General features: G+C 41.1%; 1 protein-coding gene across 3 annotated transcripts in view; it reads right to left on the bottom strand.

Moving 5' to 3' along the window:
• DMXL1 (Dmx like 1) overlaps positions 1 to 26816 on the bottom strand; it is a 522326-nt gene that overhangs the window by 136458 nt on the left and 359052 nt on the right. For all 3 annotated transcript variants that reach the window (XM_030193519.1, XM_030193517.1, XM_030193518.1), the window contains exons 25-27: positions 25195 to 25386; positions 1784 to 1860; positions 1335 to 1462 (exon numbers count right to left, since the gene is read on the bottom strand). In XM_030193519.1, the coding sequence (XP_030049379.1) occupies positions 1335 to 1462; positions 1784 to 1860; positions 25195 to 25386 (397 nt within the window). The remainder of the gene's footprint in view (positions 1 to 1334; positions 1463 to 1783; positions 1861 to 25194; positions 25387 to 26816) is intronic.

Below are 26816 nucleotides of genomic sequence, written 5' to 3'. Positions count from 1 at the left end.
GGGGAGAGAGAGAGAAAGAACTGCTGGATTGGGGAGAGAGAACTGCTGGATGGGAGGGGAGAAAGAGAACTGCTGAATGGGGGGAGAGAGAAAAAGCTGAATGGGGGGAATGAGAAAATGCTGAATGGGGGGAGAGAGAGGCTGGATGGGGCAGAGAGACATGCAGAGAGAGAGAGAGAGAGTGTCAATGGATGAAGAATTTTGTATTTGTTAATAAATAAATCAACAAAATTTGCCTGTTCATCTTTTCATTATTCTTCCTTAAATTTGAATTTTAAAAGTATTGCCTGAGAATTCAGAAAATCTGGACTGATCCGATCCATGAGCGGTCCAGATTTTTGGACTTGTACTGTATATATGCACATAGATGTCATTATTCTGAACTTTTACATATGTAACGCGTACATAAAGTGCCTAGTTTAAAGAACTGCCCTTAAGTTACTTTGCTTTGTAATGAATGGGACACCCTCACCCAGGAAGTGATGGTGTCATGAACCTAGATCTCTTGTGAAGTTCTGCCACTGTGCAGCCAGGTTTGCCGTTATCTAATTTCTCCGAACATTTTCCATCCTTTCTTTCCCATTTCAAAAGGCACTAGGGAGTCCTTGTACTAAGGTGCATTGAAAAATGGTCTGAGGTAGTGTAGGCCATGTTTTGGGCGCATGCAGATCCATTTTTCAGTGCGCCTGCAAAAAATGCCTTTTTTAAATTTTTGCGGAAAATGGATGTGTGGCAAAATAAAAATTGGTGCACGTTCATTTTGGGTCGGAGGTCTTACCGCCAGCTATTGACTTAGTGGTAAGGTCTCACACGTTTACCAGTAAGTAATGACCTACGCGCATCAAGTGCCTAAGTGCGCCAGAAAATAAAAATTATTTTTTCGGATGCATGTATCGGATGCGCGCCAAAAATGAAATTACCGCAAACGTCACATGGCAGCCGGGCGGTAACTCCAAATTAGTGTGTGCTGGGCATGTGTAGACACGCGGCTTAGTAAAAGGGCCCCTAGGAGAACAAGCCGAACTGTCATTACAGGTTTAATTATAATGAAAAGAACAAAACAAAACAAAAGTAAAGGTGACATTCGTTCATTTTGAACAAACTGGCAACCACAGCAAGGAAAGGACTTATGAAAAGGAAATTCTAATGCATATTTGCACACAATAAACAATTTCCTAATCACAAAACAATCATAGCCTTGAAATAAAGTCCTTTCCATGCATGATGCCACACTCATACTTTTCTATTGTGTTTTGTCTACTTAATGTAAACCACCTGGTAAGGAAATGAAATTAAAATAATTTAAATAAAAATATTTCAAAAATGAGATGTACCTGGCCACTGAGAAGGTAACGTATTAGGAGTGACTGTTTCATCTAAGCTTATTGTTCTCAGAGGCTGTCGATGGGCAAGGAGCACACTCTGATATACCATGCCAGTGAACTGGTTTGTTTGTGGTGAACTACAGACAGAGAAAGACATTTCAGAGATTAATGGAAATCTCACAATGATATATAAATCAAAAATGAAAAAAAGTTCAATTAAATCCATACAGTCAAATTATTATTACAAAGCAGGATACTATTTTATATTAAATTTTATATTAATTGTTATTTTAAGATAAAAATTTAAGAATATTTAACACTTCCCAATTTATTATTAACTTAGAAAAGCAGAAACCTAAAGGTAAAGGATTAAACTGAATCTTCAACAGTACACAAACAGGATCTACAGTCAATAAAACATTTTAGAACTGGAAAGAACATTTGTCAATTACACTTACCTGCAGCTATGGCCACCACAAAGACACTGATAAATGCAAGCAGACAGGGATGCTGCTAAAGTATGCATTACATATATCTATAAAAAAAAAAAAAGAAAAAAACCCAGTTATTTACTTTCTGATTTCTTGGCAAGTTAATTAGTTTTTTTTTCCTTCTATGGTAGTGTTAAGCAGTTAGTATTGGTTTCACAGCACTTTAAACACTAGGGTGGATCTAACAACTACGGAGCATTACACAGTTAAAACAAACAAAAAAAACCACTAGCTGCTTAATATAGGAATTGGTTGTGCATAGGCGTGAATGAGATGAAGAAGAGCTAGCATGCTGATCATTAGCGAGTGATGCCACAACTGCTAAACGTGCAGCTACACTTACTGCCATCTCAAGGGGCAGTGGTAGGTGCAACTGTTTTACCAGCAGTTCAATATCGTGGATGCTCATCATTGAAAACCACTCCAAACCTCTACTACTTCAGGCCCCTCCATTGGTCCAATCCCATCCTCATCCAAAAACCTTGCCAACATACATTGATGTAATAATATTGCACATATAGTATAAATAGGATAGGCGAAGGGGAAAAAAAAACGAAGTTTGACAACATATCTTGAAAAGTTCCCCAGGCTTTCATATGTTTGACCTATATATTTCATCTTTTACAGCAATGTATGACTCATATTTATAAAGCAAACTTATTGAATTCCACCAAAACAAAGTTTACATTGAGATTATCTGTCCACTCATAGAAAATTATTTTCAGAGCTGCAGATATTAAAATATCAAAAAGTTTCTTATTTTCATTAGAAAGGTGGTCAGGTAGACAAATAGAATGAAATGTCATAATTTTATAGGACAGTACAGAACAAGTAAAATAAGTGATATCTACTCCCAAACTGCTGCCAATATTTGCATTAAAAGACCAACTGTGGTTAGACTATGTGCTACTCACTCTATTATGATTTACCATATTGACCACTGACCATTAGAAAAGGGAGTTCTCAGCATTTATTGCCCAAATGCTTTGTACCAAACTGGTATCAGTAGGATTTTTATTAGTAAATAGTTGATCAAATCTAGAAGCAGATTTATCTAAATGTAATGCTTCTAATAATGTTTTAAATATCTCAGGAGAAGAAGTACAAGTAGATATTAGATACAAATTTATAACTACTGAAAAATTTGAGAAAAGGGTAAAGAATATTTGCTTTGTAAAGTCTCAAAGGAACTAATCAAATTTTCATGTATAATATCCTTCAGAAGATAAACACCACAACTGGTTCATACTGACCAGTAAATTGGTTTGCAATATATACAAATAAGGGGTTTTACTCCAAAGGGGTGTTTCTAATGTTTTAGCAATAGGACAGGAAAGAGTGTGGTCTAAATTTTTAACAGCTAATAATGTGTCATGAATAATATCAATGTTATCCAAGGTATACATTTTTACCACATAAAACTTACATCTAAATGGAATGGGCTTAGCAAGATTTTGTTCAGTTGTAAGCCAGGTACAGACAAGATCTGATACAGATTCTGTAAACCACCATGATGCAGCACGCAAAAGAAATGCTTGATTGTAATGTTCAAAAACAGGAAAATTTATTCCACTCAATTCTTTGGGACATTTTAATTTTTGGAGTGCAATCTGTGGAGTTTTATTATTCCATAAAAAAATGGGTGAAATTTTTCTCTATAGTAGTGAAAAATCTTTTTGTGAAATTGAAAAGAAAGTATGTTTAACACACATTATTTATGGTGCTAAAACCTTCTTAATGGAAGCCAATCTACCCCATCACATGAGGTACAGTGGGGACCATCTAGAGCAGGTGTTTAAAATTCAGGTCATATTAGTTTCCATAGCTTTATGCAGAGAGGATTTAAAAATTAGACCCAGATATTTTATACTTTCTCTGCACCAACATATTGGTATTGAAGAAAAATTACTTAGTAAACAATAAATATTAAGTGGTAATAATTCAGTTTTAGACCAATTTATAATGTATCTAGGAAGGGCTCTAAATACTTCAATTATTTTGAATACTTCTGGAACTGAATATTCAGGGGAAGAAATATATAGAAGGCCATCCTTAGCGTAAGCAGACAACTTTTCACTGGGACACCTGTTATCAATGCTTTGATAGTTTTAGAAAAGCGTATAGTAATCAAGAGGTTCTAAAGCCAGGATAAAAAGTAATGGGGATTGGGGACCACCTTGTCTGGTGCCTCTTGATGTTGGAAATAGCTGAGAATTAACATACAAGTGCAATAGGATTTGAATACAAAACTCTGACCATATCTATAAATATTTCACCAAGATGAAGCAAAAAAAACATACCAAAACAAATGTGCCACTCTATGTAATCAAACACATTCTCAGCATCCAGGCAAACCACACATGCTGATTTCTCCGGATGCTAAGCAGCTTGTAATACATCACAAAAAATTATGGCATTATCTATAGAAAGCCTACCTTTTACCAGTTTGTAAAAGATGAATTAACTTTGACACAAGTTTAAGTCATAATTTAAAAGAGAAAAAGGACTATAATTTTTAACTGAAGGGGGTCCCCATCCTATTTTTCCTAGAACTACAATGGCAGCTTCTGTAAAATCACCCTTAGGGCACCGTTTACTAAGGTGCACTAGCATTTTTAGCAGAGCTATTGTTAGTAATATGTAATTTATCTTTAAAATCAAGCATGGTACCGGAAGATTGGAGGGTGGCTAATGTAATGACAATTTTTAAAAAGGGTTCCAGAGGTGATACGGGAAATTATAGACTGGTGAGCCTGATGTTAGTGCCAGGCAAAACGGTAGAGACTATTATAAAGAACAAAATTACAGAGCATATACATACAGTGGGGGAAATAAGTATTTGATCCCTTGCTGATTTTGTAAGTTTGCCCACTGACAAAGACATGAGCAGCCCATAATTGAAGGGTAGGTTATTGGTAACAGTGAGAGATAGCACATCACAAATTAAATCCGGAAAATCACATTGTGGAAAGTATATGAATTTATTTGCATTCTGCAGAGGGAAATAAGTATTTAATCCCTCTGGCAAACAAGACCTAATACTTGGTGGCAAAACCCTTGTTGGCAAGCACAGCGGTCAGACGTCTTCTGTAGTTGATGATGAGGTTTGCACACATGTCAGGAGGAATTTTGGTCCACTCCTCTTTGCAGATCATCTCTAAATCATTAAGAGTTCTGGGCTGTCGCTTGGCAACTCGCAGCTTCAGCTCCCTCCATAAGTTTTCAATGGGATTAAGGTCTGGTGACTGGCTAGGCCACTCCATGACCCTAATGTGCTTCTTCCTGAGCCACTCCTTTGTTGCCTTGGCTGTATGTTTTGGGTCATTGTCGTGCTGGAAGACCCAGCCACGACCCATTTTTAAGGCCCTGGCGGAGGGAAGGAGGTTGTCACTCAGAATTGTACGGTACATGGCCCCATCCATTCTCCCATTGATGTGGTGAAGTAGTCCTGTGCCCTTAGCAGAGAAACACCCCCAAAACATAACATTTCCACCTCCATGCTTGACAGTGGGGACGGTGTTCTTTGGGTCATAGGCAGCATTTCTCTTCCTCCAAACACGGCGAGTTGAGTTCATGCCAAAGAGCTCAATTTTTGTCTCATCTGACCACAGCACCTTCTCCCAATCACTCTCGGCATCATCCAGGTGTTCACTGGCAAACTTCAGACGGGCCGTCACATGTGCCTTCCGGAGCAGGGGGACCTTGCGGGCACTGCAGGATTGCAATCCGTTATGTCGTAATGTGTTACCAATGGTTTTCGTGGTGACAGTGGTCCCAGCTGCCTTGAGATCATTGACAAGTTCCCCCCTTGTAGTTGTAGGCTGATTTCTAACCTTCCTCATGATCAAGGATACCCCACGAGGTGAGATTTTGCGTGGAGCCCCAGATCTTTGTCGATTGACAGTCATTTTGTACTTCTTCCATTTTCTTACTATGGCACCAACAGTTGTCTCCTTCTCGCCCAGCGTCTTACTGATGGTTTTGTAGCCCATTCCAGCCTTGTGCAGGTGTATGATCTTGTCCCTGACATCCTTAGACAGCTCCTTGCTCTTGGCCATTTTGTAGAGGTTAGAGTCTGACTGATTCACTGAGTCTGTGGACAGGTGTCTTTCATACAGGTGACCATTGCCGACAGCTGTCTGTCATGCAGGTAACGAGTTGATTTGGAGCATCTACCTGGTCTGTAGGGGCCAGATCTCTTACTGGTTGGTGGGGGATCAAATACTTATTTCCCTCTGCAGAATGCAAATAAATTCATATACTTTCCACAATGTGATTTTCCGGATTTAATTTGTGATGTGCTATCTCTCACTGTTACCAATAACCTACCCTTCAATTATGGGCTGCTCATGTCTTTGTCAGTGGGCAAACTTACAAAATCAGCAAGGGATCAAATACTTATTTCCCCCACTGTAAGCATGGATTAATGAGACAAAGCCAACATGGATTTAGTCAAGGGAAATCTTGCCTCACCAATTTACTACATTTCTTTGCAGGGGTGAATAAACATGTGAATAAAGGTGAGCCAGTCGATATTGTGTATCTGGATTTTCAAAAGGCATTTGACAAAGTACGTCATGAAAGACTCCTGATGAAATCAGAAAGTAATGGGATAGGAGGCAACGTCCATTTCTGGAGAAAACAGAGTAGAATTAAATGGTCAATGGAGAAGGGTAGATGGGGTTATGCAGGGATCTGTGCTGGGACCGCTGCTTTTTAATATATTTATAAATGATCTAGAGACGGAAATAATTAGCGAGGAAATAAAATTTGCTCATGACACAAAGTTGTTCAGAGTTGTTAAATTGCAAGAGGATTGTGAAAAATTAAGACAGAACAAGATTGGGAGAGTGGGCATCCAAATGGCAGATGATGTTTAATGTGAGCAAGTGCAAAGTGATGCATGTGGGAAAGAAAAACCCGAACTATAGCTACGTGATGCAAGGTTCCACATTAGGAGTCACGAGCCAGGAAAGGGATCTAGGTGTCATGGTTGATATGTTGAAACCCCTCTGCTCAGTGTATGGTGGCAGCAGCTAAGAAAGCAAATAGAATGTTAGGTATTATTAGGAAAGGAATGGAAAACAAAAATTAGGACGTTATAATGCCTTTGTATCACTTCGTGGTGCGACCGCACCTCGAATACTGTGTGTAATTCTGGTCACCTCATCTCAAAAAAGATATACTGTAATTAGAAAAGGTACAGAAAAGGGGGATGAAAATGATAAAAGGAATGGGATGACTTCTCTATGAGGAAAAGCTAAAGCGGCTACAGTTCTTCAGTTGGAGGCTGAGCGGAGATACGATAGAGGTCTATAAAATGATGAGTGGAGTGGAATGGGTAGATGTGAACCGCTTATTTACTTTTAACAAAAATACCAGGACTAGGGGGCACACAAAAAACTACTGAGTAGTAAATTTAAAACTAATTGGAGAAAATATTTTTTAACTCAATAAGTAATGAAGCTCTGAAACTTGTTGTCAGAGGATGTAGTAACACAAGTTGGCACATCTAGGTTTAAAAAATGTTTGGAAAAGTTCATTGTCTGCGATTGAGACTGACATGGGAAAGCCACAAATTGCCCTGAGATTTGTAACATGGAAGGTTGCTACTATTGGGTTTCTGCCAGATACTTGTGACTGGATTGGCCACTGCTGGAAACAGGATACTGAGCTAGATGGACCCATTGGTCTGAGCCAGTATGGCTATTTTTATGTTCTTAATATTATGCCAGATGATACCCTATAACATCAAACACTCACCCCATTAGTAAGCACTAAGTCCAGTACAGTCCCATCCCGTATGAGATCCATTACCAACTGCTGGAATAGTTCCCCTGCAGAGAATCCCTGCAATAATGATACCCCAGTCAACAACTGACATATTAAAATCACCTTAGTACTTCTCCTTTCACAGCTGTATTTTGAATGTTTTCAATTAAATCTGTCCACTACTTCTATTTGTGAAGGAAACCTGCATCATACTAATTTATTAGATTTGCTAAAATCACCTTAGTTGCATAGCAAATCGAGGCGATGCACAATACATAATAGTCATTAAATAAAATGAAACAGAATTCTATTAAGAAATAGGACAGAAAGTCACAACATGCAACCAAGCCACTCACAACTTCAGAAAAAGAGTGTGTCAGTTACATCATCTATATTGTCTACTAACTCAGTGAAGGAGTGGGCTAGTGGTTAGGGTGGTGGACTTTGGTCCTGGGGAACTGAGGAACTGAGTTCGATTCCCGGCACAGGCAGCTCCTTGTGGCTCTGGGAAAATCACTTAACCCTCCATTGCCTGCCGTACTGAGTCTGCCATGAGTGGGAAAGCGCGGGGTACAAATGTAAAAAAAAAAAAAAAAAAGCTGTAGAAAAAAAGATTTGATTTCAATGCTTTCTTTGAAAATAAAGACAGTTTTAATACCAATGCAAGAGGGGACAAAAAATAACATGCACAGTTTCATGTAGTGACCCAATGTGCTTGATGCGAGTTAGGGCAAGACCAACCTACGATCATTTAGGCCCCGATGCTCAGAAGCAAATGCAGGCACTAGAGACCATTAGTGCTGGACTAGCAACCGCATTTACTAGCGCACAATGATCAGAAGCCCTCACAGTACAAATAAGTTTGCCCCAGATCAACACAACAGGCATGCTAATGTCGTTTAATGAGGTAATTTCCTATTCCCCCCAATGCTCATAGAACAGCACAGGGAACAAGAACATCCTAAGCGCTTCAAACCCTTAGACAGCTCAGAGCTAGCATTAGGATGTCTACACAGGCAGCGAGCTGTGAGAGGGGGAATGGGAGAAACCACCATTCACACATGGACATCATGCCTGAGGATGAGGTGGGGTGCACCATGACCCAGGACGGGGAAAACACGCTGTATTTTGGTGCAAAGCTACAAGAAGAAAAATCGAAATGCATGGCAAAAGCACCAACAGTTGCATGCTCACTTTAAGATGTGATGTGCTTCTTCCAGGAAGCAATCTTTCACATGCTCCAATTTGCAGTAATTCTAAAGTACTGCCTAGCCAGGTGAAACCATTCTTATCCAGCTAACTTGTACCCTCTTGCAGCCTAGACTCCCCAACATCCCTGCATTTGCTCACCACCCTACAGAAGTCTCAATTCATTCTGATTACTTTACACAACAATCAAGTCCCCGTAAACCTCTCCGCTTGTGTGGAAGCCGCTGCCTTAAAAGTCCAGAGCTGGGCAACTGGCACCTCTTCCTCCTGCTTTCCTCCGACCCCCTCCCCCCGGGCATACGCTTACGAGCTGTACTTAAGGCACAACTCTTGAGCGCATGCGCCAGGCATCATGATCCCTCTTAACTGCCAAACAACTTTCTAATGCTGAACACTATGAGCATGCCTATATTTACATCTAATTATTTTTATTTATTTCTTTGCTACATTTGTATCCCACATTTCCCCACCTATTTGTAGGCTCAATGTGGCTTACATAGTACCGGAGAGGCCTTTGCAGGCTCCGGTGTGAACAAATACAGGGTGATGTTGTGATAAGATCAAGTTCATGTGGCACAACCACATTAGGGAATCGGAGAACGGAAGAGTTGTGTTATGTCCAATACGTGCTTTAGTTTGGTTGTTGCAGAGATTAGGCATTTAATTTGGATTGGTAGGGTATGCCTTTTTAAACATGGTTTTTAGCATTGAGTATTAGGGAGATGTTCTGATGCGCTGTTCTGGCACTAAGTATAGCATTGGAGTTTTGAGCATCGGGGATAGTAAGGCTGGCTAGATATTCAGGGATGCCATTATGTAGGGCCTTATGAATCAAAGATAAGATCTTAAACTGAATTTTTAGATTTATGGGCAATCAGTGAAGCTGTCGAAACAGAGGAGCAATACGATATCGCCCCTTAGCCTTAAACAGGACATGGGCTGCTGTGTTTGACTGATAAATGGGAGGAGGCCTGAGGAAGGTGATTTCAATCACAAAGAAAGAATAGGGTCCAGAGGACAAGTAGTGGGGCAGATGGAGAAAAATACTTTAGAGAAAGACTCAAAGGTGAGTAAATTGAATGATGACCATGAAGACACGGAAGCATAAAATAATCTACGGAGATGCCCCGTCCTATATGCAAGACCTTGAAGACCTCCCTCCCAGAAACTCTAAAAAATCAGCCCGCACATTTCTCAATCTACACTTCCCCTGCTGCAAAGGAGTAAAATACAAACTAACACATGCAACCAGCTTCTCCTACATGAGCACGCAGCTGTGGAATGCACTACCAACTAACTTGAAAACAATTAACGAAATAATAAACTTTCGCAAATCTCTGAAAACATACCTCTTCAACAAAGCCTACCCCGAGAATCCATAGAGTAATTATAACCCGTCACCACTCCAACTATCCATGAAACTCCTCTTTATATAGTTGCTCGAGTAACTCTTTTTGTTATCCTTGATCCTCTGCAATACCAACTGTATCTGAAAATCTTCTCTATATAATTGTTTGAATAACTCTTTTTGTTATCCTTGATCCTTTGCAATATCAACTCTATTTGTGTTATCCTTGATCGTTGTAACACCAAATGTAATTGCTACCCTGGAATGGAAATGCCATAACAGGTTTATGTAAGCCACACTGAGCCTGCAAATAGGTGGGAAAATGTGGGATACAAGTGCAATAAATAAATAAGCGTGCAATTGAGAAGCAGTCAAGAGTATTAGTCATAGCTGACAGAGGAAGAAATGATGCTTCCAATGAAGTGACCTTACTTTTATAGAATTAGGCTATAGAATCAGGGGAGGGAGTTTCACTCACTAATGTGTCATTCCTTCTTTCCAGACTGATTCACAGTGCCTCTTCCTTACCCTGTAGGTCCTGCAATTGTGTGGCTTTAAGTAGTAGTAGTATCTTTAACATCTAATGCCACTCCCCCTCCTTTTCTTCCTAACCTGTCTTTACTGAACACTGTATCCCAGTCATGGTTCTCTGTGAACCATGTCTCTGTGATGCCATTAAATCCAAATCAGCCTCTTCCATCATAGACTCAAAATGTAAAACCTTATTTCCCATACTTCGGGCATTAATACATACTGCTTTCCAGACATTTCCCATTTGTGTAGAGATATTTAATGTTGATATGAGCTCCCAGGCAGATGCCTACATTGTGAATTCTGTGCACAACTAATTCACAGTCTCCATGGCCTGCTAGCTAGACAGTCTCTACTACAAGCTCTCAGCTACAGCCAATCCTGCCTGCCCAATCCGGGTTGTGAGGCAGGCCACTGTAAGCTCTTTGCTTCTTGTAGTCTCAACTGCCCCTCCACAGTTTACAGTTCTTTTAGTTTCCCAAAGGTATGTGCAGACAACACTCAGACAAACAGCACAGGTAAACAGAACCACTTAGCTTTTATTTGCATACTGGAGAATTGGTGAATCTCTGTATTCAGGGTGTGGTGTAAGATCAGCTGCCAAGAACCAAGGATTACAGGAACACATAAGAACAGCAAACTCCAAAATTCTTCCTGTCTTCAGAGTTCTGCCTAGATGCAGAGCTCTTTAGCATAAAAAAGGTAAGTAGCTCCAACAAAGAGATGTTAGTGCAATAACAGGCAGATGATCAAAAGCAAACGCCGGCGTTAGAGGCTATTAGCGCCGGCGTTTGCTACTGCCCCATGATCAGAGCCCTCGAGCGCGTGAAACAACGCACTCGAGGGCTCTTAGCGCAAGTAGCATGCAAATGCATGCTAAACAGGGCTTAACGCATTCATCCCCAATGATCAGCGTCCAGCGCGCCAAAGATTGGGTTGCTGGCCGCGACAAACCCTACGCCAGCTCAGAGCTGGCGTTAGGGTTTGCAGATCATTGGGGAGGAATGGTGAGCCCTGTCCAGCATGCATTTGCATGCTGCAGGCCCCCATTCCCCCCTACAGCAAACCTGCCAGCGAGGGCAGTTGAGGACGTCCAAAATTTGGACATTTCTGCAATGGGCAGTTAAGGACGTCCAAAATTTGGATGTTTCTGCAATGGGCAGTTAAGGACGTCCAAAATTGGATGTTTCCATGAGAAAGACGTCTTTCTCATAGAAACATCCAATTTTGGACGTCCTTAACTGCCCATTGCAGAAACATCCAAATTTTGGACGTCCTCAACTGCCCTGTCGCTATACCTCCGACACCCCCTTGAAATGTGGCCGTCCCTGCAACAGGCAGTTGAGAACGTCCATCTTCCAATTTAAAGATGGGCGTCCTTCTCTTTTCATTGGTCTCCAGCCCAGACCTGTCAAACAAGTGCAGGAGGATTGTGCTGAGCGCATGCTCAGGCACAATTCTCCCGCACTTCTACCCCATAATCAGAGATAATTGCGCTGCTTAAATTTGCATGCATTATCTCTGATCATAGGTCTAATAGTGCCCCACGCTGTTGCAGTGCTATTTTAGAGCGCTGTTTGGAACAGTGCGGGGCTTTTGATCATCTGCCTGTGAATGATTACTACTCTCTCAACATTCATGTTGTGAGGGCTAGGGCCCTATGCTAGAATGAATAGTATTCCTTGCTTCTGCCCAAACGTTTTCAACACACTGATTAGCAAACTCCAAGGTTCATTTGATAGAGGGAATGTTCATTTGATTTAACCACTGCATATGATCTTCTTGATCATAATCTTCTGTTGGAAAGACTTGGAGCCATAGATTTTTCAGGGACTGTTCTGAAGTGGTTTACATCTTTTGTTCATTACTGGTTCTTTTCAGTTTATTTACACAGTTCAGTACCCCAAGTACATTATCATCATTACGGAGTCACCCAAGGCTCCACTCCTATCATTATTGTTTAACATCTTTTTGAGTCCACTAGTAACTAATTCAAGAAGTAGACAATATATTATTTTTTCATCACACTGACTAAAAAGCTCCAGATCTTTCCCAATTGCAGTTTTGTTTTAACACTATTACAGATGGGTTTCACAGGAGCTGCCTGGCTTATTTGCAGATCTTCTACACCATCTATTGTAACTATTCTTTCTGGTTTGCTTATGTTAGGTTTTAAGTGATCAACATTGATTACCACCTATCTTTTGAAATACAGGTATTGTCATTAGTAAAATGTTGCTTTCCGGCTGTGTGTCAATTCAGAGCTGTATGCAGCTACTTGGATATGTCATTACAACTTTCTGTATATATATCATTACAACTTTCTGTACATTGATTAGATGATTGTAAAGTAATTTATGCAGGTATTTTCCAGGCTCAGTTTAAGAAATTGAAATCAGTACAAACACTGCAGTCAGAATTCTATGGCATGCTGTTAAGTACAATCCAGTGACACTACTACTACTACTACTATAAATCACTTCTATAGCACTACCAGTCGTACACAGCGCTTTACAATTGAACATGAAGAAAGACAGTCCCTGCTCAAAAGCGCTTACAATCTAAATCAGGACAAACAGACAGACAGGATCAATAAGGATAAGGGAAGGACAGACAGAAGGACACAAGGATAAGATAAAAGTGACAAGTCAGGAGTCGAAAGCAGCATCAAACAGATACCATTCCTATACCAGCAAGCAAGATTTTGGTTCTTATTTTGAAAGCAATTATCATAGGAATTCCATTCTGTGTGTCTTTGGCATTAATTTCATATGTTCCACTTTGTGTTCTTCACTGAAGTTCAGAATTGTGTTTGTACATTCCTTCAGCTCATCATACTAGATAGTTTCTACTCAGAAAAGCAACTTTTTTTTTTTTTTTTACCTAGCACTGTCTGTGGAATTCTTTCCCTATAGTTGCTAGATCAGAGAATTCTCTAGTGAAATTTATAGCAGTGCTGAAGATATATGTAACACACAGAAATTCAACAGATTAGTTGTATGAATGTATACCCTGCTGTTCTAGATTTTTGCTTTTTGTCCTGTGTGCCTAGTTGTCCAGCCAATGAGAAAAGGCTGCCTACAGATTCTGGCAGCATCTTGTTTGAATTTTTTTTTTAACATTCTAGAGCTCCTAGGTTGCCATTTTGGTGAACTTTTGCTTCTTGCACCTGCTTGGAAACTCAGACCTTCTGGCACCAGAACCTTCCAGAAACTTGGAAAAGTCAATGGAAGTGAAGGAGATGTTTATTCTTGAGGGATGTTCCTGGTGGCAGCAGTGAACTCCCCCCAAATTAAGTTCCCGTTTTGCCTGCCAAAATTGTCTTTCTACTCTCCCACCTCTGACCATCCATCTCACAGTGGGAGATCCTACTTTTGTTTCCTACCATGCCCAATACTGTTTTCTGAATTTGAAGAATCAGCATGCCTTTACCCCCACGGGAAGGCACCACAGGCACTAGTTTTTGGAACAAGGATTCAGGAGTTCCTGGGACCAGAATCATTACTAGAAAAGTTGTTCACGAGCACTGTGTAGCGGTATGGGGAATCACTGCACTCCAGAGAAATTCAAGTGAAGAAAAACGGATTTATTGGCACTATGCATATCATCCAGGCTACAGCCATTTACCAGTTAAGGGGCTAATTACATCTCTGGTAGATGGGGATTGCAGTTACTTTTTTTTCCCCCAGCAAGCTTAAGCAGGTTGCAGATCACTAGCATGTAACCGCAGTGAACTATCATCACGCTGGCTACTATTTTTCCATCAAGGTTTTAATAAATGATCTGTAACAGAAGAACAGTAATTAACATATTTTTAAAGTATTTTTTTTGTACTGGAGAGAATGTGGAGGACTGATGTAAATAAGTTGGCCACTGGTGTATGGACTGTTATAGTGTTCTGCTTCATCAATTGAAAGCACAAGTAAACTTTTGTTTTGCGGTTCCAGTGACAACTGGTATTTGACTACCTTATCTTTTGTAGAGCTATAAGTCTGATGCTGTTCTTGCCTGGCCTGACAAGTTATTCCTGAGCCCGACCCTGGTCCCAAAGAAATAAATTCTTTGTAGGCCCTTCTTCCCACCATCCTGGCCAGTGACAAGGCAGCCAACTAGACCTTATCTAAAACCAGGGGGTTACACATTTATTTAGTTTGGAATTTGAGAACTGATAATGGGTTGCAGGACACAACACAACTCAGACTGCCACTCCTGGAATTTATGTTGAAAATTTTCTATATATAATTCTTTTATTTCTTTGTTTTTGTATTGGAATTGGTGTTTTTGTATTTGAGATATCTACTGAACTGTGCATTTTCATTTAATGGTGCCACTTTCTTCTACTTTAAAATTTTAGATTGTAAATTGCTTTAATGTCTTTGATAAAGGCAGTAAAGTAAATGCTTTAGTAAACAAATATTAGAGCTGCGGAACTCCGCAACCAAACTAGTTCACTGATTAGACCTTCTCCCTTCCTGAATTTGGGGAAGAGACATCCAAGCTTAGTGACTACCTTGAACAAAACCATGGAATCTTTCTGTGTGAAGGGAAGGAGTATACTGGGAGGGCTGTTGTACCATCTGCCAGGACAGAACAGATGAAGAAATGTTTACAGAAATTAGGAAAACTGGCAAAATTGCACAACAGTATAATAATGGGTGATATCAATTACCAAAATATCTGCAATCAATATTCTACTTCATATTATATTCTGTATCATTAGGAATGTTTTTTTTTTTGTTACATTTGTACCCCGTGCTTTCCTACTCATGGCAGGCTCAATGCGTCAGGCAATGGAAGATTAAGTGACTTGCCCAGAGTCACAAGTCAGGCCTGTGCCTGAAGTGGGAATTGAACTCAGTTCCTCAGTTCCCCAGGACCAAAGTCCACCACCCTAACCACTAGGCCACTCCTCCACTACAAGAATTATTGGTGTTGGGTCCGCTGGGAAACAGTGATCTGAACAGTATCAAATCTGAGCTGATATCTGGAGTGAAGTCACCAAGGAAATACACTGCAGCAGCATTTAAGTTTCAAAAAGTTAACTATGTAAATGAGAAAAATGGTTAAACCGAAGCTAAACAGTTGGCCACAAAGGTTAGGATATTAAATCAGACATGGACGTTGTTTAAAAATACCATCGTGGAAGGCCAGACCATATGCATTCCACGTATTAACAAAAGCTGAAAGAAGAGGTAATGATAACCAGCATGATTAAAAGGTGAAGTGGAAAAAGGCTATTACAGCCAAAAAAAATATTCTTTAAAGAATGAAAAAAGGATCCAAATGAAGAAAATAAGAAGCAACATAAGCGCTGGCAAGCTAGATGCAAAGCATTGTTAAAGAAGGCTAAAAAAGAATATGAAGAGAAACTTCCCACAGATGCAAACACTTATAGTAACAACTTTTTCAGATACATCAGAAGCAGAAAGCCTGTGAGGAAATCTGGAGGACTATTAGATAAGCAAGGAGCACAAGGGGAACTCACGGAGGGCAAGGCCATAGTGAAGTGACTGAATAAATTCTTTGCTTTAGTCTTCACAGAAGATGTAAGAGCTCAACCTGTTTATAGAAATGGTTTTCAAGGGTGACATGCGGAGGAACTGAAAGAAATCTTGGTAAACCTGGAAGACGTACCTGAGCCAAATTGACAAGTTAAAGAATAAAAACTCACCAGGACCAGATGGTATACACCCCAGGATACTCAAAAGAACTCAAACGTGAAATTGTTAACCTGCTGTTAGTGATCTGTAACCTGTCATTAAAATAGTCTGTAGTACCTGAAAGATTGGAGGGTGGCCAATGTAAAGCCAATTTTTAAAAAGGATTCCAGGAGTGATCCAGGAAATTACAGACTGGTAAGCTGACTTCAGTGCTTGGCAAAATACTGGAAATTATTATAAAGAATAAAATTACAGAAGACATAGACAAACTTGGTTTAATGGGACAGTCAGCATGGGTTCAGCACAGGTAAATCTTGCTCACTGTGAAGGAGTAGCCTAATGGTTAGCACAGTGGCCTAAGAACCAGGGGAACTGGGTTTGATCCCCACAGCATTTCCTTGTGACTATGGGCAAGTCACTTAATCCTTCATTGCCCCAGGCACAAATTAGTATCTGTATTTAATATGTAAACCACTTTGATTGTAACTACAAAGGCTGCAGATCAAATCCCAATGCCTTTCCCTTTGTCTCACCAATTTGCTTCATTTCTTTGAAGGAGTGGACAAACATGTCGATAAAAGTGAGAGGGACGATGGATACCTGGATTTTCAGAAAGCTTTTGACAAAGTTCCTCATGAGAGAGTCCTGAGAAAATTAAGTCATGGGATAGGAGGCAATATTCTGTTGTGGATTAGGAATTGCTTATTGGACAGAAAATAGAGTAGGGCTAAATGGCCATTTTTCTCAGTGGAGAAGGGGTGAATACTGGAGTGCCACAGGGATCCGTACTGGGACTGGTGCTATTTAATATATTTATAAAAGATCTGGTAATCAGAACTACAAGTGAAGTGATTAAATTTGAAGATGACACAAAACTATTCAAAGTTGTTAAAACATAAGTACATACATAAAGTACATAAGTAATGCCATACTAGGAAAGACCAAAGGTCCATCAAACCCTGCATCCTTTTTCCAACAGTGGCCAATCCAGGTCACAAATACCTGGCAAGTTCCCAAAAAGTATAAAATATTTTATACTGCTTATCCCAGAAATAGTGGATTTTCCCCAAGTCCATTTAATAACGGTCTATGGACTTTTCCTTTAGGAAGCAATCCAAACTTTTTTTTAAACTCCGCTAAGCTAATCACCTTTACCACATTCTCTGGCAACGAATTCCAGAGTTTAATTACACGTTGAGTGAAGAAAGATTTTCTCAGATTCGTTTTAAATTTACTACATTGTAGCTTTGTCGCATGCCCCCTAGTCCTTGTATTTTTGGAAAGCGTAAATAGATGCTTCACATCTAACCTTTCAACTCCACATGCAGACTGTGAAAAATTGCAGGAAGACCTTAGGAAATTGGAAAACTGAGCATTCAGATAGATGGCAGATGAAATTTAATGTGGACAAATACAAAATGATACACATTGGGAAAAATAATCTAAATCATGTTAGTTTAAACTTTAGGAGTCACACCCAACAAAAAGATCTTGGGTATCATCATGGACAATATGCTGAAATCTTCTCAATGTAGCATGGCAGCTATAAAAAGCACGTTAAACTCCAGGCTTCCATGCACCCACACAGGTAAAAGATATTGGATTCTGTTGCATTCTTGTTTAGAGATGGTAACACAACTTTATCTTTAGGTGCCTCAACACATTTTAATTATGCTGGCTTCTTATCCTCCTTGTGGGAAATGAGAACTTCTGCTCCTACAAAAAAAAAAAAAAAACTCTGACACTATTAGGAGCACCTGAGAAGATGCTCCTAATGAAAAAAAAAAAACATGAGTTGGGGAAGACCATACTCTTCCTACAATTCTGAGTAAGGCAATATCTTCCCCTCTTCCCAGGTTTGACCTAATGTGTGAAGCTCCTGGGCTGCCCAGTGATGAAAAGTGGTATCAAACGTGCTTGGTAAAAATCCTGGAGCAAATTGCACTGCTGTTTGCAAAATGTATTGACTTTCTGAAAAGAATCTCTCCCAAATATGGTACTAGAAAGGGATCTGGGTGTCGTCGTCGATAATATGCTGAAACCTTCTGCTCAGTGTGCTGCTGCAGTTCGAAAAGCGAATAGAATGTTGGGCATTATTAGGAAAGATATGGAAAACAGGTGTGAGGATGTTATAATGCTGTTATATCGCTCCATGGTGCGACCGCACCTTGAGTATTGTGTTCAATTCTGGTCGCTGTATCTCAAGAAAGATATAGTGGAATTGGAAAAGGTGCAGCGAAGGGCAACTAAAATGATAGCGGGGATGAGACAACTTCCCTATGAAGAAAGACTAAGGAGGCTAGGGCTTTTCAGCTTGGAGAAGAGACGACTGAGGGGAGACATGATAGAGGTATATAAAATAATGAGTGGAGTGGAACAGGTGGATGTGAAGCATCTGTTCACGCTTTCCAAAAATACTAGGACTAGGGGGCATGCGTTGAAACTACAGTGTAGTAAATTTAAAACAAATCAGAGAAAATTTTTCTTCAACCAACGCGTAATTAAACTCTGGAATTCGTTGCCGGAGAACGTGGTGAAGGCGGTTAGCTTGGCAGAGTTTAAAAAGGGGTTAGACGGTTTCCTAAAGGACAAGTCCATAAACCACTACTAAATGGACTTGGGAAAAATCCACAATTCCGGGACTAACATGTATAGAATGTTTGTACGTTTGGGAAGCTTGCCAGGTGCCCTTGGCCTGGATTGGCCGCTGTCGTGGACAGGATGCTGGGCTCGATGTACCCTTGGTTTTTTCCCAGTGTGGCATTACTTATGTACTTATGATGTTACATGCTTCACTGTCAAGCCAACTCTCTCCACTAGTCCGTTCCCCTCTCTCTCCTTCCCCTCATTACCTTTCCTCCTTTCCTGAAGTTACTATTGAGAAAACTACACTTCTCCTTTCTTCCTCAAAATGTACCACCTGTTCCTCTGATCCCATTCCCACCCACCATCTTAATGTCATCTCACCTGCTCTTATTCCTTTTATCTGTCACATTCTCAACCTCTCACTTTCCACTGCAACTGTCCCTGCTGCCTTTAAACACGCTGTGGTCACACCTCTCCTTAAGAAGCCTTCACTCGACCCTACTTGTCCCTCTAATTACCGACCCATCTCCCTCCTTCCCTTTCTCTCCAAATTACTTGAGCGTGCTGTTCACGGGCCGCTGCCTTGACCCACTACAATCTGGTTTTCGCCCTCTCCACTCAACCAAAACTGCGCTTACTAAATTCTCCAATGACCTATTACTAGCTAAATCCAGAGGTCAATATTCCATCCTCATTCTTCTTGATCTTTCCGCTGCTTTTGACACTGTCGATCACAGCATACTTCTCGATACCCTGTCCTCACTTGGATTCCAGGGCTCTGTCCTTTCCTGGTTCTCTTCCTACCTCTCCCTCCGCACCTTTAGTGTTCACTCTGGTGGATCCTCTTCTACTTCTATCCCTCTGTCTGTCGGCCAGGGCCGTGCCAACACAGTAAGCGGGGTAAGCATGGCAGGGGGGCGCCGCCGCACCATGCTCACCTCGCTCGCCCTCCTGCTCCCATTGTTCAACTGCCTGCCCTCTTCTCCCCCCCCCCCCCAACATCCCTTTTCTTTTTTTTCTTTTTAAATTTACCTCCGTGGCGGTCCAGCAGCGCAGCATCATGAAGAAGGCGGCGCTCACGACGTCTCTAGCCTTCCCTTCGCTGTGTTCCGTCTTCTTCTGACGTCATTTCCTTGACGTCAGAAGAAGGCGGAACACAGCGAAGGGAAGGCTAGAGACGTCGGGAGCGCCACCTCCTTCATGACGCTGCGCTGCTGGACCGCCACGGAGGTAAATTTAAAAGAAAAAAAAAGAAAAGGGATGTTGGGGGAGATAAGAGGGCGGGCAGTTGAACAATGGGAGCGGGAGAGCAGGGGAGAGAGGAGCAGGGATGCGAAGGGGGGCGGAGAAGAGGGCGCGCCAGGCCAACTTGGACATGGGAGCGGGAGGACAGGGGAGAGAGGAGCATGGATGTGAGGGGGGGGGGTCATGGAAGGGAGAGAGGGGAATTGCTGGATAGGGATTAATGGAGGGTGACAGAGGAGCATGGATGGGAGGGGCAGGGCTCAGGGAGAGAGGGGAATTGCTGGATAGGGAATTAGGGATGAATGGAGGGGACAGAGGAGCATGGATGGGAGGGCAGGGCTCAGGGAGAGAGGGGAATTGCTGGATCGGGATGAATGGAGGGGGACAGAGGAGCATGGATGGGAGGGCAGGGCTTAGGGAGAGAGGGGAATTGCTGGATAGGGAATTAGGGATGAATGGAGGAGGACAGAGGAGCATGGATGGGAGGGCAGGGCTCAGGGAGAGAGGGGAATTGCTGGATAGGGAATTAGGGATGAATGGAGGGGACAGAGGAGCATGCATGGATGGGAAGGCAGGGCTCAGGGAGAGAGGAGAAATTGCTGGACATAGGGGGGAGGGAAGAGAGATGAAGGAGATGAAATGAGGGAAAAGGAAGAGAGGAGAAAAACTGCACATGGATGAAGAAAATAGGCAGAAGCTGAGGACCAGAAATGAAGAAGAAAGGAGGAAAGGAAAGAAATAAATGGAAAGGAAGCCCTGGAAATGGAGTTAAGAGGACAGATAGCAGCAGAATCAGATACTGGGCCAGCATGATCAGAAAAAGAAAGTCACCAGACAACAAAGGTAGAAAAAAAATCATTTTATTTTCATTTTAGTGTTTGGAATATGTCCACTTTGAGAATTTACATCTGCTATCTTATTTTGCAATGTATAGCAATTTGTTTCTAAGAATATTGCTGACAATTCCTGTCAGTGTGGCAAGTGGTGAGCGATCATTTTCACGGGGGAGGGGGGGAGGAGGGGCGCCGCCGCCAACTGATAGTCTGCAGGGGGGGGGGGGGTGGGCGCCAACTGATAGTCTGCAGGGGGGCACCAGAGACCCTAGGCACGGCCCTGCTGTCGGCGTACCTCAGGGTTCTGTTCTTGGTCCCCTCCTCTTTTCTATCTACACTTCTTCCCTTGGTTCATTAAACTCATCCCATGGCTTTTCCTACCATCTCTATGCTGATGACTCCCAAATCTACCTTTCTACCCCTGATATCTCACCTTGCATCCAAACCAAAGTTTCAGCATGCTTGTCTGACATTGCTGTCTGGATGTCTCAACACCACCTGAAATTAAATATGACCAAAACCGAGCTTCTCATTCCCCTCCCCCCCCAAACCCACCTCCCCGCTCCCCCCGTTTTCTATTTCTGTTGATGGCTCTCTCAAAAAAACAACCTTAAAAAAAACACAAGTCCAGGTGAAAACGTCCAAGTGCTCGTCAGGGACATTTTTTTTCTTTTTTTTTTTTTAGTATGGGTGAAGGACGTCCAAGTGTTAGGCGCCTTCACTACGCCTCCATCCCTGTGACGGGCAGTTGAGGACGTCCAAAATGTGGATGTTTCTGCGATAAGGATGTCCATGCCTTTGCTATGCCTCTGACACCCCCTTTATTTATTTATTTGGATTTTGGATCACAAGTAGCAGCGGTGGGATTTGAACCGGCCACCTCTGGATTGCAAGACCAGTGCTCTAACCACTAGGCCCACTCCTCCACTCCCTTGAAATTTGGCCATCCCTGTGCAGGGGGGGAGAGTTCAGGACATCCAAAATGTTTGAAAGAAGGACGTCCACGCCTTCGCTATGCCTCCGCTGACACACACACAGCCATTGAACCTCCAGCCCCCCCCCCCCCCATGTCGGGTGGCTTGTGGGTCGGGGGTTTTTTGGCCCTAGGTGGGATGGGGAGGCCTGCTAGCATGCAGATGCATGTTGGACAGGGATCCTCACTCCTCCCCAATGCTCTGCAAAACCTAATGCCAGCTCCAAGATGGCATACGGTTTGCTGTGGCAGCAGCACCCTTGATTAGCATGCTGTCCACTGAACATTGGGAAGGAATATGTAAAGCCATGTTTTGCATGCACCTGCATGTTCATGTGCTCACTGGCTCTGATCATGGAGCAGGAGCAAACACAGGCGCTAGAATGGCACTAAATGCCTCTAGTGCCCACGTTTGCTTCTGATAATCGGAGTCTAATGCGGAATCAGTATTATAGAAGGGACAAAATCCAGTCTGGTGCGGGTGCAAAGCAGAGATTGAGTCAATATGTTCCATAAGACGTTGGAGTGTTAATGATTCTGCTGCTTTTATGAGGAACAACAGATTGCCAGAGGATGTGGTAGCTAGGTTTAGAATAGGTTTGGATAAGCTCCTGGAAGTCTTTAAACTGTTATTAAGTCAGACCCAGGGAAAGCTACAGTATTACTATTATGGTTTGTCCTCAGATTTATAAGCTGAATTTCTTTTAAATAGATCTATGTTACAAGAACAATAGGCCCCTTTAACTAAGCCACGTTGGCCCAGTTACCGCGTGGCCCTTACGGTAATTTCAATTTTGGCACGCGTCCGCTACACGCGTCTGGAAAATATTTTTTATTTTCTGGTGTGCATAGCAGATGCGCGCCAAGTGGCATCTGACATTCGTAGGTCATTACCGCCCAAATTCTTTACCACTAGGTCTATGGCTGGCGGTAAGGTCTTAGACCCAAAATGGCCGCACAGCAATTTTGATTTTGCCACATGCCCATTTTCGGGAAAAAAAGCCTTTTTTTACAGGTGCGCTGAAAAATGATTCTGCGTGCGCCCAAACCCCGCACCTACATTACCGCTGGCCATTTATCAGTGCACCTTTGTAAAAGGACCCCAATAAAAGCAACGAAGCCAAGGAGAGCTCACTCTGCAGGATACAGAACATATACTAAAAACAGCAAAGCAAACAATGGTGGGCAGAAGATTTTTATTCAAGTATTTTTCAATTATGTTTACATTATAAATTATTCATGAGATACTATGTCCTGACGCATTTGTTTTGATGGCTTTTAATTTTTTATAGGGTACAAGTGTTGTGTTTCAATTTTAATTATGCTTCTAGCAGTATGTAAGGCTTTTTTTTTTCAAGATACATTTTGTGTTCCTCATGTTTTCAACAGTGTGCAGTGACATAGATTGAATGCATAATTGATGATTTCACGTGCACTACCTGTCAGCACATTCTGCAAAGTCAATAGTCGGCAGGGACAGATGATCTATGCAGTGATATTTTGGTAAGCTAACTTTAGCATATTCTTACATTTTATTGTGGTGATATTCTCATACTTTCACAAGTGTCATTGTTGACAATAATGATACACTTGAAAGCTGATTTCAGTGTATCCATTGTGACGTTAATGCAAATCAGAGCTATTTCTCAATGTCCTTTGAGCTTTCACATTGTACCAGGTAGGAGCAGTCTTTTAGAAATAGGACACAGGAGCTGTACACATTTTAGAAAAAATGGAGCTGTTTTTATATGTTAGAATGTATCGTCGTCTTAAACGTGCAGCCATTACATCTGTGGATTGTGCCTCTCGTGGTTTGATGTTTTCACTGTTACATTGCACTGTATAGGCAATAATAGTTCATGTTTGTTTAGTAGACATTCAAGTGGGGTTGCAAAGTAGGGACTGGTATTTTTATTAGTGGTTATTTATGAGCTTAATTGTTTATTACTGGGTATCTTGGTTAGTTGTGTTGAGAATGTCGACGATCAGATTGATACAGGGGAGGGGGCTGTATATTGTTTGGAAATGAGAGTTGGTTTACCATCATTTATGGGTTTCGGTGCGACTTTGTTTAAAGATGTGTCTAGATGCTTACTGAATTATAGGTTTTGATATTGTAATTTTTCCTTTAAAGTGGAACGTTTATTTCATTTTATCAGTAGCTTTTTTGTCATATTACCATGGCAACTTTATTTTCTAGTTTTGGGTTTTTTTTTAAAAATGATGTTATATTTTTATTTTAGATACCAAAATTTCATCGTATTTGACGTCCTTGTAGTCTTTTCAAAGGTTTGTGATGTTTTCTTTTTGTACTTACTTACTTCTTGCTGGCTGTGATTATTATACTCAATTTAAAGTCACTAAAAAGATCTTATTTTATGTTACATGATATTTAGCTGTCATTCAATCAAGTCATAGATAGGATGTATTTGTGGTGTGCATATTTTTGGTTGATTGTTATTCTTTTAGACTACATTCTCATTAGTTACTATTATAAGGACCTTACATTATATTGTTGAAATTGCAGGTATGGTACCTTTTTACATATCACTAATTATGTACATTTTGTTATATGCACTTTTCTATTTTTCTTTTCTACACATTGTCATGTATATTTGTAGAAACTATCATCGTTTTAGTCCATTTACTTTATTTATGAATAATTTATTTGTTGTTCATTTATTCATTTAAATGTGGATTGCTTTTAATGGACCGTGTTTTGGCTCTAAGGCTTTGCATTAGGGGTCTAAAAACATATAAGACAACAAAGATACATTTTGGGTCGTACTCATTGAATAAAGATCTTCTGCCCACCATCATTTGCTTTGCTGTTTTTTGTGCAATAAAAATAATAAAAACCATCATATTTAAGTGAAATATAAAAATTTCACAGCAAATAATCCTTATGACAAGGTATGAAGTATTAAAACCAACAATGCCCGTATATCTCAGAATATCTTCAGAAAATAAGAAACAGAAGTCAACAGTAAGTTTTAAGTAGTTCTTTTATACTGGTTTGATTTAATAAATTTATAGCTCGCTTTTCAAAGCTATGCATTTTACTTTGACCCAATGAAACCTAACTCATGAAGGCTGAATAGTATTATGATGTTAATCCAGTAATAAAGGCTAACAATTTTTAAAAAATTTTATTCCTAGGTACTTAATTGGACTAGCACATGAATTACACTATTTCATTAAAAAGTTAGGAAAATGATTACCTTGTTGTTCTGTGTATCTGGATAGGGTGGTGAATCCAGATTAATTATGGCATCTAATATATCATGAGTCAAATTAGTGAGGTGCAACAAAGGATTGGCTACCACTGTTTTGGCACTGGCTGTGCAGGCAAAAAGGAGCGGTACAGAAGTTTGTTCTGGCTGAAGACTGGGAAGTGTTCCTACTGAGTTCTCCTAAAGCAATGAAAATAAAGAAAACATTTTCTATATTTTAAACACCCATTTTACTCACTCTATAAAGAGTGACAGCATTCTAATTAGAGGCACAACAAATTTCACACTTGGTTTCGGCACTAAAACTGGCCTGAAATCCCGTTTGGGTTTTGGCAGAAAATGCCTATGCATTTTGGCTGAAACTGAAACTCTCTCTCCCCCCCCTTTTACGATCACTCTCCCCTCACTCCCCTCATTCCATCCAACCACTTCTAGGACCCTCCCCAGGCCTATCTTAGGAAGCCCTGGTGGTCTAGTGGCTTCTTTGGGGATAGGAACTAATCCCACATGTTGCAATGGCTGCCAAGTCTGCCATAGGAGGTCCCGGCAGCCACTTTACAATTGGAACTAACATGGGAAAGGAACTGTAACCAGTACGGGCAGGAGTTAATCATAACTAGGGCCTCCCTGTTGCAAGTTCCCAGCAGCCACTGCAACAGAGCAGTGGTACAGGGCAGGAACAAGTGGGGTTCGATCCTGCCCCAAAGACGCCATTAGACCACCATGGCTTCCAAAGGTAGGCACAGAGAAGGCCTATGGATGGTCCAGTGGGCTGTGGGAGTGAAAGAGAGTGATCATGGGGAGGATGGTAGAGACTGAGGGGGGCCACTGCCAGGGGCTGGACTCAGGAGGGGGGGAGTTTGTTTTGTTTCTGCCAAAATTGCGCAGCCAATTTTGGTCACGGACTTGGTTTCAATAGAAACTGAAGATCCTGGGTTCGGTCAGGATCTAATTCTAATTATATTCATATTGAAAATCACAAGGCCTCTCACATGGATGGGTCTTATAAAATGAAGAACTAACCAATTTCACATGGTACTAGGTCATGTTTAGAGCCACTAATCTAATCATTTTTGGCTCCTTTCTGATAAGGCAAAGAAATAAAGGCATGTAGTAACACTAATAAAGAGCAGGCATATGAGCTCTCCTCACAATCAGAGCCTACAGTCAATTATCTTTTTTGAAAAGTTAAACATGGTTAATAGATACACCAATGTGATTAAAGTATATTTTCCACTTTAAACTACAAATCGTCTTATTGGATTCCTTGGATTACACCTACAGATACCCTCCTTCAGACATCACATCTACCAATTTCTACACTCTCATGAAACATAATGCAATGGGATGAAGATAATGTGACGAGTACCTTGCTCCTAACCTGATGGAATTTCTGATAGGACTGTTTGACTTTCCTAAATATCACTGGCCCAGAACACATTCCTCTGCTCAGTTTTACTAACATCTTTACCACTACGGGTACTGGTGCATAGGCTTGTCATCTTAAAATAGGTCTAATAGGAAACAGATTCCCCACTAGATCTCTTAAAAGGGCCTTTCTATTACGTTATCTTGCCTCAGTCCAGCCATAACACTAAACCCAATACTAG

This window comes from Microcaecilia unicolor, chromosome 2 (assembly GCF_901765095.1).
Source record: "Microcaecilia unicolor chromosome 2, aMicUni1.1, whole genome shotgun sequence".
Classification (NCBI taxonomy): domain Eukaryota; kingdom Metazoa; phylum Chordata; class Amphibia; order Gymnophiona; family Siphonopidae; genus Microcaecilia; species Microcaecilia unicolor.
This window is presented reverse-complemented; position numbering and strand designations above follow the sequence as displayed.